Genomic DNA, 14141 nt, shown 5'->3' with positions numbered 1-14141 from the left:
TGTCCCCTCTGTTTTCTGAACTAAATTTGCAAGCTGGCCAGCAGTCAGTCTAGTTTCAACAGCCCTCCTGCTCCTTGGATGGTTGATGATGTATAATTAAGCTGACTGCCCTGTAGATGACTAAAGTCCTAGGCAATACTGAAAAAAAAAATATATATATATATATATCCTATCTGCATGTAAAAAACAGATCTGTTCAACATATGTGGATATTGTAAAATTAGGGATCCTGTTTCAAACATTAGGTTTTAATCCAAGATTCTATTCAGCCCAAATACACTAAGAAATTTGCACTGCATGGAGACCATGTTTAACCACAGTCAGTACCCTAGGAAGGCTGCACAGAAGATGGTCGAAGGTCTCTAACTGCCCAAAAGACTGATCAGAGTCTGGCCACCTCCCAGTCTCTTCCCAGGACCTTTACAGCAGGGCTGGGAACTGGCAAACACTAGAGGCTCGGGTTCCCACCTCCCCAGCGTCACCCTGCTGAGGGAAGCTGTTTGAGCAGCAACTCTCACTGACTGACAGTCAGGCAACCTCAGAGACAGGAATGCTCAGGTGTTTCAGGAATACCATCATGAGCTGGCAGAGAAGCAAGAGTCACAGCCGCACACATGAAGCTCTTTCTACTAACTTCCATGGAGAACATGTTTCACTATCACCTTTCTGTGACTTTGGAATGAAATCTAGCCCAAAGTCAAATCTCCCAGCATGCTTAGTCTGTGTACAGCCTGTCACTTTGTTGTTGTCAAGGCCTGTGGGGAATGAATGTTTTTGCCATTCTGTGAGATAAATTTGTTCCCACAATGTCTTCATTCTTGGTGGCAGAACAGGCTGTCTCCTGAAGGACACAGACAAACACCCTGAGGCAGCCAATCCCAGAGGCAAGGGAGAGCCTTCTGATGGCATCCCACACTCTGCTATCCCACAACCTGCGTGGCCACGCTGAAACAAACTGCTGACAAACAAGACCAGAACCCAGACGTGAGAACCAAATAGCTGCCAACAGTTGCACGGTCTGTCTCACTAAAAGGGAAATACATACAATCAGTTGCCACTGGTACCGTCTCTAAACTTCTCCATATGTAACCCACACACAAATCTTATGAAGCAGGAAGAACAAGAAACAATGCAATAGTTTATACTGTGTGCTGCATTTTATATCAAAAACCAAAGTCGCCATGCCCCAGAAGGTAAGAGCATAAAGTGGTCAAGCAATGTAAGAGCATGTCTTAGAGTGGTAAGCCCGCGCTGCCTATAACCCTGTAAAGACAGGTCAGAGCTCTCTTGGAAATCCCTGGCTATAATCCAAAGATGTAGGTAAGGAAGTTGCTGTTTAGAAAAGTTTCCAAATTCACCAGGGGGTCAGCATGCCCCATAGCCCTGCAGCCACCTATGACCCACCAATTTGAATAGAGGCACACAGGAACCAACCCTGTGACAAGGGTATGTGACAAGGGTAATATCCCAAAAGCTGAGGCCAACGACACCTCCAGCTAGTGACCCCTTCGCCAAAACAAGTTTCAGGTTAAGAGAGAGTCAACTGTACTGTTTTGGAAGAAAATTCTAACAAAAGGTGGCTGGACTCAAGCCACAGACAGCACCTGGAATTCTAGGTATCAACAGGGATGGCCCTGACCACCTGGATCGGTTGCCGGAGTCCAGTGCACACAGCTGTTGGCTGGGTTAATAAGGCACACAGGTCTCAACCTAAAGGCAAGAAATGGGTCACACTATTAAAAGTCACTGACATTGGAAAAGGAAAGTGTCTGAAAGTAAAAGCTGAATTCAACCCAGAACCACGAACGCACTGGGAACTTCCCCACCAAGCTGCACCTCGGTTACAGTGTGTTCTATGCTGCATCCCCTTGTGCTTCCAAAAGCCTCTGCGCCCATGGCTTTTCCTTCACACACCAACAAAGGCAAAAACGCATGCTCGACACGTGCCTTCGTTCTTTTATGAACAAATTCCAAACCAAGGTAGTATAGAGACATGTAACTTATTAATTAATCCACCATTTTAGCTCACTGACCAAAATTACCACATGCAATTAAATTAGGGGAAACAATTATATATCTTATTTCAAAACCAGCCATGTTTAATTCAGAAAGACTGAGCTCAGTGAAGTCGGAGGACTTCCTGGGTCTAGGCACCAACAAGCAGCCCTCTTAGGACATGAAAATAAATTATCTTGAGATGGCAATATCTCCCAAACTCACTTTGAAGCTTTGCATACAGCAAAGTGTCTCAAAATACCCCAAATTCATTTTAGTCCTGAAAGCCCACGGTAGCTTCATATACTCAAGGTTGGCTTGCTTTCATTGCCTTGATGGCGTATATGAAATGAAGCAAGCAACTTGACCCCTGCCCTCCTCACACATCCCTGTGCTTCTTCACAGTATGTGTCGGTCATCTTCACTATTAACCAAGACCATTAGAAAACACAGGCTTAAACAACATGCAACTGTGTTACATGTATGTTTCCCTATAAATACAGTAAATGGATACCAACGTGCCTCAATAAAAAGAAACACTTTGAAAAGGATGACATCAGTAACAATATATCCACAATTCTTACTTTAAAAGATGTAAATTTGTTTCCCCCAACCCTTGGTGTTTATGTCAGAATATGCAACGTAAGCCCTTCGACCCTGGGCGACCATGCCTGTTTATATGATAACATGGCAGCAGAAGTGTCACCAGAGCAAGCCCCTGCATGTCATCCCAGAAGACAAACAATCTGAAAACCTCCATTTCATACCCAACAAAAATATCCTGGCACATGCACCTTTATCTGAGGAGACAGTTGATTTTAGGAACCTGCAAGCTTTGCAAAACCCTTTGCAAGAACCAGCTGCATCCACTATCCGCGTCTCGGATCCTGAGACTTTCATTTTGATGAAAATAACTTCAATGAGAGGCTGTCTGCATCGAATCATCAGGATCTACAGATCTACAGAAAACACACCTCACGTTCTCCTCTTTAATAGTTCCAAAATGGCTCATAGACCTTCTTTCTCTTCACCACATTTCCTCAGAAACAAAGGAGAGCACTTACACTCTGCCCAGACCATCTATCCATGATGCAACACTGCAGGACTACACAAATAAGCACCGCAATATCCCTATTCTGTCTGACTTCCTGAATTCTGAAGAACATGCACATGGCCAGCAACCACCCTGATGGCCAAACGGACACCAAACACCCCAGACTGCCAAAACAGACAGCTGATTTTAGTAATAGCAAACAAAGCAGCTTTGGAGGTGATGTGTTCAACTTGACTTTTAAAAAATTTAGCCAATTTCCCTTAAAAATCCAAGACTACAATCACGTCAAATCATGTAAATTCTTTGGTCAATAAAAACAGAAATGTGGACTCAGCTTGTAACTCAACAGACAACTGAGTATCCCATCTTTTCTGATATCAAAAAAATCACAGAAAGAGAGAGACAAAGAGGGAGAGAGAGAAGAGAATTGCAAAAAGCCTGCAAAACATCTAATTCCAGCATGACGTTTAGTCACTGACACACAATCCGTGGGCTCAGATCGGGATGAGTCCTACCTGTGTTCCTGTCTGGTAAGATGCAGCAGTGCTTCTGCAGAATGCCAGGCAGAACCTGTTTCAAAACACATAAATAAAAGGTACTTGGTTATTATTCAGGCAGAGGGAAAGCACTTCATTAGCTGCTGTGAGGGGTTTTCTAATAAGATCATTCAGTATGGCACAAAAGGCACTGCACCCAAGATGGACTCAGTAATCAACCCATATGGAGAAAGCTGATAACGGACATCTTTCATCAAAAAAGGTTAATCAAGTAAGTGTACTCATTGCATACGGTTCTCCTGGGATGTGGCTGCCACTGGGTAACGCACACCCTAACGGTCCCTAAGAGGTCTGGAACATGGCTCTGGAGGGACTACTGTGTGCAGGGAAATGGGCACACCAATTTTCCTGGTGGCTTTTAAAATATTAGGTGTAATTAGAGCCTGGCAATGGAGCCTTGCTGGGACACTCTGCTGGGTCTTCACTGAGGAGCTAGCCTCAGCGGCTGTCATCCTTCAGCCAGAAGATTTGTGGAGAAATGTAAAACGAAGAGCTCTGTTTACAGTCTAAGTTTGGTGGCAAAAGGTGAAGGAAGTGTCTCATTTGATTTGAGGGAGAAAACAATAGGAATTGGTTTTGTCAAGAAAATCCTGCAACGTAAAGCTTCTGCCAAGCACGGGCTGGAATGAGTCTGCAACAGGAGATTCTCAGCGGAAAATTTACGACCATGCTTCCTAAGCCACTCAGAGAAAAGCTGAACCCTCACATGCTCCACAAGACCAGGCCTGATGGCCCTCGGCCAGCAGTGGCAACTGTCCAGAGATTTCACCCAGGACAGTAGTGTGACATTGGGGCAGTGGATTCTATACAACTGAGAGACGTGTCCCAGGAAAAAACCAGGATTGGGACACCCACCCTTGTGGACTTGGAGGACCTTCTTCTCTGCCTTAGCCAGTCTTACTTCCCCCACTCCCTGAGAATACCTTGTGTTCAGTAAAGGATGCTTTTTATCCTAAATATAATTGGCTGTACAGAACAGCATAAATAATTTCTGACTCTGGATAAAATCTACTTACACATGCACAAAAAAAATAAAATAAAATAAAGTAATAAGCAAGTCTGAATCTAGTAAATGCTATGGAAAACGTGGGATTAGAGTTCAAAAACATATCTGATTACATTCTCTCTGAAACGTTCGTCTAGTTAACTACTGCATTGGGACACAAACCATAGCTTATGAAAATCTCATTCAATTCATCTTCAAGAGCAGGGTGAGAACCACAGTGTCAGCTCTAGCCCATGATCCAGAGTCTATGGGGGCTGATGATCTCCATCAACCAGGACTGTCCCATGGGTTTATGTCTGACTTCTCCTCGAGAGCAGCCCTGAGCCTTCAAGGCTTAGAACATAGGAACACAGAGTTCCAATGGGTAAGTCTTCTGTTGAGTATGGCCGTCCCGAGTAGGAAATTGACTTTAAACCCAGAAGTTACACCGGCAAGATCTCTCCACAGTTGGTTCTGTCTGTCTGAGTCTGTATCATCTGAATCACCACAATGTCGTCCTTCCCCTGGGTCTTGAACTAAGAGACCTGTGTTTAAGCCAGGTCCCAAAGACCATGGTGTATATAGAAATGTCTAACCTGAGGACTACCAAGTTGAGGAATAGTCATGTCAGTTTTATTGACATGTGACCTTAGAGACTGATCAATGATTCCCAGGGGCAGCCACTCTAGGTCAAGGTCTCTGGGTTAAGCCACATGGACACCTGGATCTGAAGCACTGATAACTTCACACTCAAGCTTCCTGCTTCACCTCAGAGCTTTCCCAAGCTGCCACTACCCCCAAAAAAGCCGCCAGCACAATCCAGGGATCTCACTTTTGATCCCTTTGAAGCAACATTCCCTCCCTGACACAACTTCAGTTTACTTTTAACGTGCCAAGTAGCTTTCATTTGACCGCAAACAGGAAAATATAAGGAGCCTGAAGAAGTCATAAACAGTCCACGGTAGAATTCACCTTGACTTTCCCAAGGCGGACGATTTGTGTTCAAAAATGGCGCCTATATCTAATCTTGACAGTCTCCTCCCAGCCTCCATCCCCAGTAAGACACCTGCACTAAATTTTGGATACAGCCGCAGACTCTCAAATGCCAGGCACACATCACTTCCTCGAAGCCAGCTTAAGGGAACATCCAGGCAAGACTGTAATGGGTTTATTTCCTTCTCTCTGAAGGATTTACAGAAGACAGCAAAGGAGAATGAAATTATCTTGCCTGCCCGAAGGCACTTTAAAAGTTCAATCCTGCTCAACCTGTCTATTCTCTGAGAGCATTTAACGGCTGAAGATAATTGGAGATATTATGCTCTGCTGTCCAAAGTCAGGAGAGAGGGACAACAAATGCAAAGACCCCCAGAGTCTCCCTCAGCACTACACAAGGTCTCAGAGTGTCCATCAGTCCACATTCTGATGAGACCCCCATTGATATCTATGCAGTGTAAGCTCATATTCTTCCAGCTAGAGATCCGCTTCCTAAATAAGAACTCCAATGTCTCAATTATCTGAGTTCTACTTTCTCTCTAGGTACCACCTTCTTAGATCAAAGACAAAAACATAACCCCACAGGGAGACAGACAGACACTTCTGCAACATTACCTGAGGAAGATTTAGATTCCATGTGTCTGGTGACTCTGGCTGCATCGCACATACTCTAGGCTACACTGGCCATGGACTGGTGTTTCATAGTATAGACCTGAATACATCTTTACTTTCAGGTTGTGATGCCAAGACCCAAGAAAGACTCAGACCTCTGATCACCCAGGTGATACCTCTGGGCAGTTTTATTCTTTCTTCTTCACTCAGGTCCCAGATGACTATAACCTCTGTCTGTCTCTAGATACCAGAACGCATGGCCTTCCTCTGCTCCCCCACTGACATCTTTAGAGACAGTAGTCCCTAGAGGGTCAGAGTTCAGTGGTCCTCTGACCTCTGACCCTCCCATCACTTCTGAGCTTGAAGGGCCTCTAGAGTAAGGAGCACAGCAGTTCAACTGTTTAAAGTCCATGTGACCTTGGAAAATCCTGCTACATAGAATATCAGCCTCTCAAAGCAGATGTGATAGGTGCCGTGTATGGGTGGCTTAGAACATTTAAATATCCTGCCACATAGTCTGCAGGCCTGAAATCTAAAACCAAAGTATAGAGTTATGCATCACTTAAAGGCTCCAAGGATGCCTATTTATATATCTCTACTCTTTATGGTTCCTGGCACACAGGGCTTATATTCCTCCAACCTCCATTGTATCTGCATGGCCTTTCCCTACCTCTCTTCATGCTCTTCCCTCCACAGGCATATGTCAGCAAAGTCCTCTCCTCATGTGTGCATTAATATGACCTCCTATGCATACTTGCTCATGGTGTTCCCTCCATACATACACAACTCACATGGCCTTCCTTCCATGCATGTGTGTCCACACCCTCATAGCTTTGCCTTCACACGCATGTCAACTAAACCATCTTCTCCTGCATGTGCCTGCACGTCCTTTCTACAAACAGTTCAATTCAATTAGAGCCTACCTCATGGCTTTGTCTACCTTTGTTAAGTCTTCTAGGACCCTAGAACCTGAATCGTGGCATACTGTGAGGTGCTTGGGGGAAAGAGAATTCAACCCACAATGTGGTAAAACCCAGCAATTGGAGAGTTCCAATGAGGAATCCTGGTGTCACCAATATCATTTATTGGCAAGTCGTGGAGTTTTCTGGGCTTCAATTTGCTGCAAGATAATAAACCCAGGGCTTATTTCAAAATATGGCCTAGACTCCCTTGGCTACCACTACAGCATTATCAACCCCTTGATCTCTCAACCCAACCTCTGTGCTTTGTGACACTCTCCCTCCATAGTGCCTTTGGAATGACAACCTACTCATTCCCATAGACACATCACTGAGAACCTGGAGTGGACCACAGTCCACCCTTCTCTGTGCCTGCCTGCAGCAAACGTTTGTGTTCTTGGATCTTCCCTTTTCCTTCCTGCTTCTGAACCATTCTACCTTGCAATTGCTGGTTTGAGTTCATATTTAGCTTCAAGCTGCCCCATCCTTGCTGAGCCCTCACACGGAACAAAAAACCCCATGAGTGGGTGTCTGGTTGTTTGGGGACTCCGGGGTCAGTTGTGTTGGGTGGGTGCTGAGTAGAGCCTGAGAGAGGACGGTGGTTCTGACGACAGTGAGGTGATGAGGCATGATGGTAGGAGGATGAGGCACGAGCCTTTGTGGGCCATTACAAGGTCTTACAGACGCTGGAACCAGGACATTTCTGACAGTCCACTTGCTCTTGAACCCTCCGTTTCTCATCCAAATAACTGCAGGGTATTTGAGTTCCCTGACTGATGATCACAAGAACATCTACAATGGAGATAAGGAATCCCTACCTCCTTCCTTCCTCCACTCCTCTCGCCAGCTTCCTTCTGTCAAGCTCTTGCTATCCCTGGAGACTCTCAAGGATTCTGGTAGCCTAGCTCCAAACTAAGCCATGGGACTCAGCAAAACACTCACAGGTAGGAATCTTTTCCCTTGCAAACTGGGGACAGGGTGCTGGAGTATTAAGGGCATGGTGTATGTGTGATGCTTCAAACCAGTCTGGCTCCAGTTAGATGTCCCCATTTTAAAAGAAGTTACCATGGGAGGATGATCAGCCTCAGAAAGAGTTGGGGGTCCTCTGTTAGACCCCATCCCAGAAACATAAATATCTGCTGTCTGTGTGTTCTCTTTCCCAAGTCCCCTGGAGTACCTTGCCAAGTTTCTGAATCTACATCCTGATGGCAGACAACCTAATATTCAACCTAATATTCTTGGAGATTGCTGCTCCCTGCCCCCCCACACACACACACACTAAAGTCTATTCTCTTTCAAAAAGTTAGCACTTCTGTACTTATTCTGTTTCTCAGCAGAGACACAGTCCACTTCCTAATCAAGGAGAAGCTACGTGCTCACTCTGAAGTGTAGCTAGAGTGGACCAGGTGAGGAACTGTCACCCTGCAATTTAAGCCCGTGGGCTTGATGCTCCCACACTGTGCATCTACCTGAGCCGTGATGGAGACTCACAACCTCTAATTCTCAGAAACTCTGGTATTTCTTTTCTGTTTCTCTTCCTGGAAAATCCATTATTTGGGCGCAGGGATGAGTGGGCCTAATCACCATCCCCAGTCCGCCTCTCTGCTTTCATGTAATACTCTTGTAATGGTCTCCCTGCTTGGTATTCCATCCCTCCAGCACACTCCTCCAGTCTGCCCATCTCCTGTTATGTCTCTGAGATTTTCCTCTCCGTCCATGTTACTTTCCTCAGCTTCATCTTGGCTGCAGACACAGCACAGGCTCTTCCCTCCCTGAGGACAGAAATATGGATGGCTCCTCTACTTTTGGCATGATCTCTATTCTTAGTGATATCATGGCTGTAAAATCTGATGGTCCATGGTCCTCTACCTATCAAGGCCCATGTGTTATCATCTGATCCCCAACACTGTTAATATGAAATCAAGCCAACATCATACATTCGCAGTCTGGAATGTGTAAGAGACTAGGAGCCAGGTACCTGTGTGGCCTGAATAGTCTCAAGACTGCTAGGCCCACGGGGGGGTGGGGGGCGGGGTAATAGCTACCATCAAAGACAACTATCTCTCTGAGGTACAGAATGAGCCCCAAAGGTGAAAGGTGGCCTCAGAGCCTTTGGGAAGTCCACTGTACATGGAATTTTGCCCTGTTTTTTAACCTCTTAAAACACCAATAGACATTATTTTCAAGTATGAACTCTTAGGAAGTATCATTCTTTGCCATCCTCAGCCTTCTCTCAGACTTGATGTCCTTCCTTCATGAGCAGCAAGATGCTGGGCCCGATGGGCCACTATACATCGGCATTTCTGCCAGTCTAAGATTTTGCAGTTTGTACAATAGATAAACACTGTGGTATTAAAAACTTGAAGTGATGTTACACAGTTTTACATGCTTCTTAGAGGACACAGGTCCCAGAAATAGACACATTTTTTTAGAGTGTCAAGAATGTTAATCAGTATTCAATTAACTTTTCCCAACAAACTGAGCTATGAAGAAACAGCCTTAGGTTTCTTTTAGAAAACACAGCATCCCATGTCTCTCAGGAAAGGAGACTCAGCAGCATCCGATTTCACAGTCTCTGGAGATGCTGGTCTCCATATGTGCTGAATCATTCTCTACTCCTGCCTTCCTCTTGTGGTGCTGACACTGATGAGCAGGGACCAGCCATCATCAGGACAGGTGAGATGCTTACTTCAGGATTTCCCTGTGTGTCTCCACATGCCTCCTTCCTGCTCAGCATGAGATGGGTAAACATGCTTACCTTTGTCATTATAAACAGTTATATGTGCACTAGAACCATTTACAAAATTGCAGTCTCTGAGTTGGGTGTGGGTACTGAGCGTGGGCTGCCTGGGTAACATCCACCTCCTTCACTTACACAAATGCCAACTGATTCAAAGCTCTGCCTTGGTGCCCAGCTCAGGGTGAGAACACTCCTTCAAAGCAGACTAAGGGATATGAAGGCTGAACAAAAACTGTCAGCTGGGGGTGCAGTGTCTCAGCCTTAAGTATTTGCCTCATATGTCATTGTTCTCATGCAGGGGTCATGGGGAACAGAGTGCCACAGCCTAGCACACAAAGTAGAGCCTGATAACAGACAAGCTGCCATCAGCATCCTCGTCTGTATCATCTGTGAAAACAGGCCCACTTCAGGGCCAAAACACCTCAAGTCAGTAGTGAGTACAATTTACCATGAAAAACTCAAACCTCAGCCTGTACCCATGCTACTTACACATACGTAGATCGTGCATACAACGTCCTGGTCCCCCACCAGGGCCAGGAGCTGAATTTCATGTTCCCTGGTGATGCTGCAGCAACGGTCCAGGAAACAATTTGAGAACCATGGAAGCCACATATCCCTGCCAGCCATTGGCATCTCATGCCATTAGAGTTCATGCAATAGAAACACCAGGTCAGGCTGACAGAGGACAGCAGAAAGGCTGTGCACAGAGAAAGCAATCACATTGTGCTTCTGTGACATGAGGAAAGATGGAGGGCTACACAGAGGAGTAAGAAATAACAGTATTTCTAGAGCAGATTGCAGTAATGATCCTTAGCTTAGGGGTACATGATATCTCAAAGGGCAGGGGTGATGCGGACAACTGGATATCTACATCCAGGCCTATGGCCCCATCAGGTCCCTCACCAGCACTGGTGCCAACCCCTCTGCGCATGGACAGTCTACTGCTGCCCCCTCAGCACTAGATGAATACGTCATGCTAATTTGGTGCTGTCAGGTTCTAATCACCTCTGGTTCATACACATGCATGCTACAAATGGAAAGAGTCCTAAGAATATCTAGGAAACTAGGAGGAGGAATCAACACATATAGGTTCGGGCATCGAACCCAAAGATGCAAACACACATGAACACCATTAGGCTGCACATCCAGCAGGGCCACCCTCCACCAGCACCAGCACTCCCAGAACGAGCACAACTGGACTGCAGCGGCCCCATCCCTTCCCAGATACAAGCAAGAGACAAGAACTGCTCCCTGTCATCATTTTAAGTAGAACACCTTCTACAAACACAAGTTTTTCAGCTAAAACTCCCATTCTGCTGTCAGCAAGTTGCGCTTGCTAACGAGGGATTCCCATGAGTCTTTGGTGGCATCAAAGTTAACGGGGTGGGGAGGGGTCATTCATGGATCACCAGACAGTACAAGAAAGCTTCTGCTGTGAGAAAAACCAAACCTACACTGACAAAACAGAATTTCTGTTAAGAAATAAGACATTTAAAAACAATTACTACCAACACTTCAGAATTCTAGAGATGGTGCAGATGCTATTTTTATTGTTTTGTTAGATTTTCCTGTTTGTTGTTGCTTTGGAGACAGGGCCTCACTATGTGGCCCAAAAATGACCTTGAACTCATATTTCTCTTGCATCAAATCCTGTGGGGGGTGCTAGAACAGAAATAAGGCTCAATACTCAGCAACACTAGGTATTTGTGTCTGACTAGAAAGTAGGATGTTACATTCACAGAAGCAAAACCCAAAGAACAAGAATGTACCTTTGGGAGTCAAACTCAACCAACTTTCAAGAAAATAAAATGCTAAAAAAAAATAGATCCAAGACATTATCTTAGTATGTAGAGAGGAAAACATACTACGGATTGACCAAGAGGGGGCGGGGAAAAAAAAAACACAGAAACTTAGTTGTGGAACTTTGTATCTCACAGTGGGAGAGCCTGTTCTCTCCCCATGAGCACAATGGTGGACAGGCCAAGCAAACTAGCCTGAATCCACAGACACACAGGAAATAGATTCAGAACTTAGAATCCCACAAGAACACCGAAAGACACCCAGTCACATCTCAGTGACTAACCCAGTACACCACAGTGAAATGACCAGGAAGGAGGCTCCAAACACACCCACAGCCTAGAACATAGATGGTGAGGAGCAAAGGAAGAGCAGAATGGTGCTCTGGAAAGTAAGAAGAGACCTCCTACTTCAGGCTATCCATGAAACAAGACAGCATCAGATACATGAGGTAAGAGCCAGGGCTTCCTAGAATGACTGTCTCTGCTGTCAGAAGGCTGATGGGGAACACCCTGCGCCATTGTACGGGGAAAATAGAAAGAAAGAAAAAAGGCGGGGGGAGCCAAAAGGACTAGGCCATTATCAGAGAGTGATGGGAAAAGTCGTGCAGAACAAGGACCACCTAGCAGAGAAGGGGAATCCTTTAACTACTGGCTTACCCAACCACGAGGTAAAGCTGGGTTGGCTATGGAGTGGAAGCAAATCCCCCAAACAGCACTGGGGAACATGCCTAAGAGCATACCGCCAGTCTCTTAGGACAATCGATGCTTACAGTATACATACGTGTGAACCAGACACAGATAAAACATGAAGCTGGCAAGTTTATGGATCTGAAGATGCAGTACCACGTGTCCTTCAGAACAAGCAACATTGAGCCTTAGAACAGAGGAACTTCAGGTGGTTTCAGAAGGTCCTGCTGCAACCAGTGTCCGCCATGAAGCCAGCATTCCTGTTCAAAACACATGCCCAGCAAATTCAGAAGAGCGTTTTGAAAGACACTGAGACATAGCCTGGGTCAGGGCCAGAAGTATGTTTAAGAACCTCCAGTTTGGCTATCGTGTCTAAGACGGGGCCAAGGGTCCACCCCATGCATCCTTCTACACGAATCTCCTGAATGCATGCTGGGCTGAGCAAGGGACTCCTGTCATAAATGCAACAGAACCTGGGTAAATGCATCACATCTCACATGGCTCATCCCTTCTCAGCAGTTACATCAGGGTCAAGTATTGCTATAGTGGGTCGTTCACCCCCAACACATAGTAGGAGCTCTGTTCTGACACCACAAAAGGAGACAACCATGGTTTAGAATCCACTACCAAATATGACCTGCTTTTTTGTTTTATTTCTGTTTGTTGCTTATTTTTTGAGACAGGATTTCTCTGTGTAGCCCTGGCTGTCCTGGAACTTGCTCCACAGACCAGGCTGGCCTCAAACTCACAGAGATTTGCCTGCCTCTGCCTCAGACTGGGATCAAAGGTATCACCACTGCCTGGTTCACTACCATATATGAAGGGCAACCTCATTGTCCAAACATCTTCAAAGTACACACATTTCTTTGGGCTAAAACACTTCCTATGAACTCTGCAGAGCCAACAGAGAGGTGTGCTCATATTCTCGTTCTGTCCCCCCCCTCTCTCTCTCTCTTTCTCTCCTCTTCATTTCTATCTATCTATCCATTCATCTATCTATCCATCTATCTCTTTCTGTGTATGTGTCTTTTTCTGTTTCTCTGTCTCTTTGTCTCTCTCTTTCTTTGTCTCTCTTTGTCTGCCTCTCTCTCTCTCTCTCTCTCTCACACACACACACACACACACACACACGCCACCCTGCTCAACCCCAGCTACTATAACAACACACAATAGGCTCAAGATTAAACATTAGTGAGAATGTCTTGAAGCTCTGGAAGCTGCAAGTCTAAGATCAAATTCCTGCAGATTCTAATGAGGAATATGGGACATTCATGACATGCATACACCTGTCCCCTCACGTGAAAAATAAGACTAACAGCTGTCCCACACAGGTGAGAAATAAGATTATTGATCTCTTCATTTACTTATGAGGACATTGCCCACAGACTGAGCCTGTCTCGTGGCCTGACCAACTCTGGTCACCCCCTCCACACACTGGGAGCTAGAGCTTCAAAACAAGAATATGGTGAGGGATACAAACTTTTACTGATAGTGCTACTTACACATTTTAAAGATCTAAAGCCATGTTGAACAAAGAAAGACAGATCAGCCAATCAATAAAATCAATAAAATGAAAAAATAAAATCGACAAAATATCAACAATCTATAAAGAACAGAGTTGAACATCAACTGACCGGACATAACTGTTCTAGTTCCTCTGACATTCAAAAGACCCCTTTTAACTTCCAAAACACTACCTTCATTGCAATGGAACATACATCTCAGGGTGTATTAGCAAAGACACCACACAGTGCCCTTCT

General features: G+C 45.3%; 1 protein-coding gene across 2 annotated transcripts in view; it reads right to left on the bottom strand.

Annotated features, from left to right (window-relative positions):
• The window catches only part of Dlgap2 (DLG associated protein 2), a 720970-nt gene that overhangs the window by 561879 nt on the left and 144950 nt on the right, over positions 1-14141 (bottom strand). For both annotated transcript variants that reach the window (XM_028766298.1, XM_028766297.1), the window contains one exon: positions 3565-3619. In XM_028766298.1, coding sequence (XP_028622131.1) covers positions 3565-3619 — 55 coding nt within the window. The remainder of the gene's footprint in view (positions 1-3564; positions 3620-14141) is intronic.

The sequence above is a fragment of the Grammomys surdaster genome, unplaced genomic scaffold (genome assembly GCF_004785775.1).
Source record: "Grammomys surdaster isolate TR1022 unplaced genomic scaffold, NIH_TR_1.0 167, whole genome shotgun sequence".
In the NCBI taxonomy this organism is placed as follows: Eukaryota; Metazoa; Chordata; class Mammalia; order Rodentia; family Muridae; genus Grammomys; species Grammomys surdaster.
The sequence above is the reverse complement of the archived record's forward strand: the minus strand, read 5'-3'. Positions and strand labels throughout refer to the sequence as shown.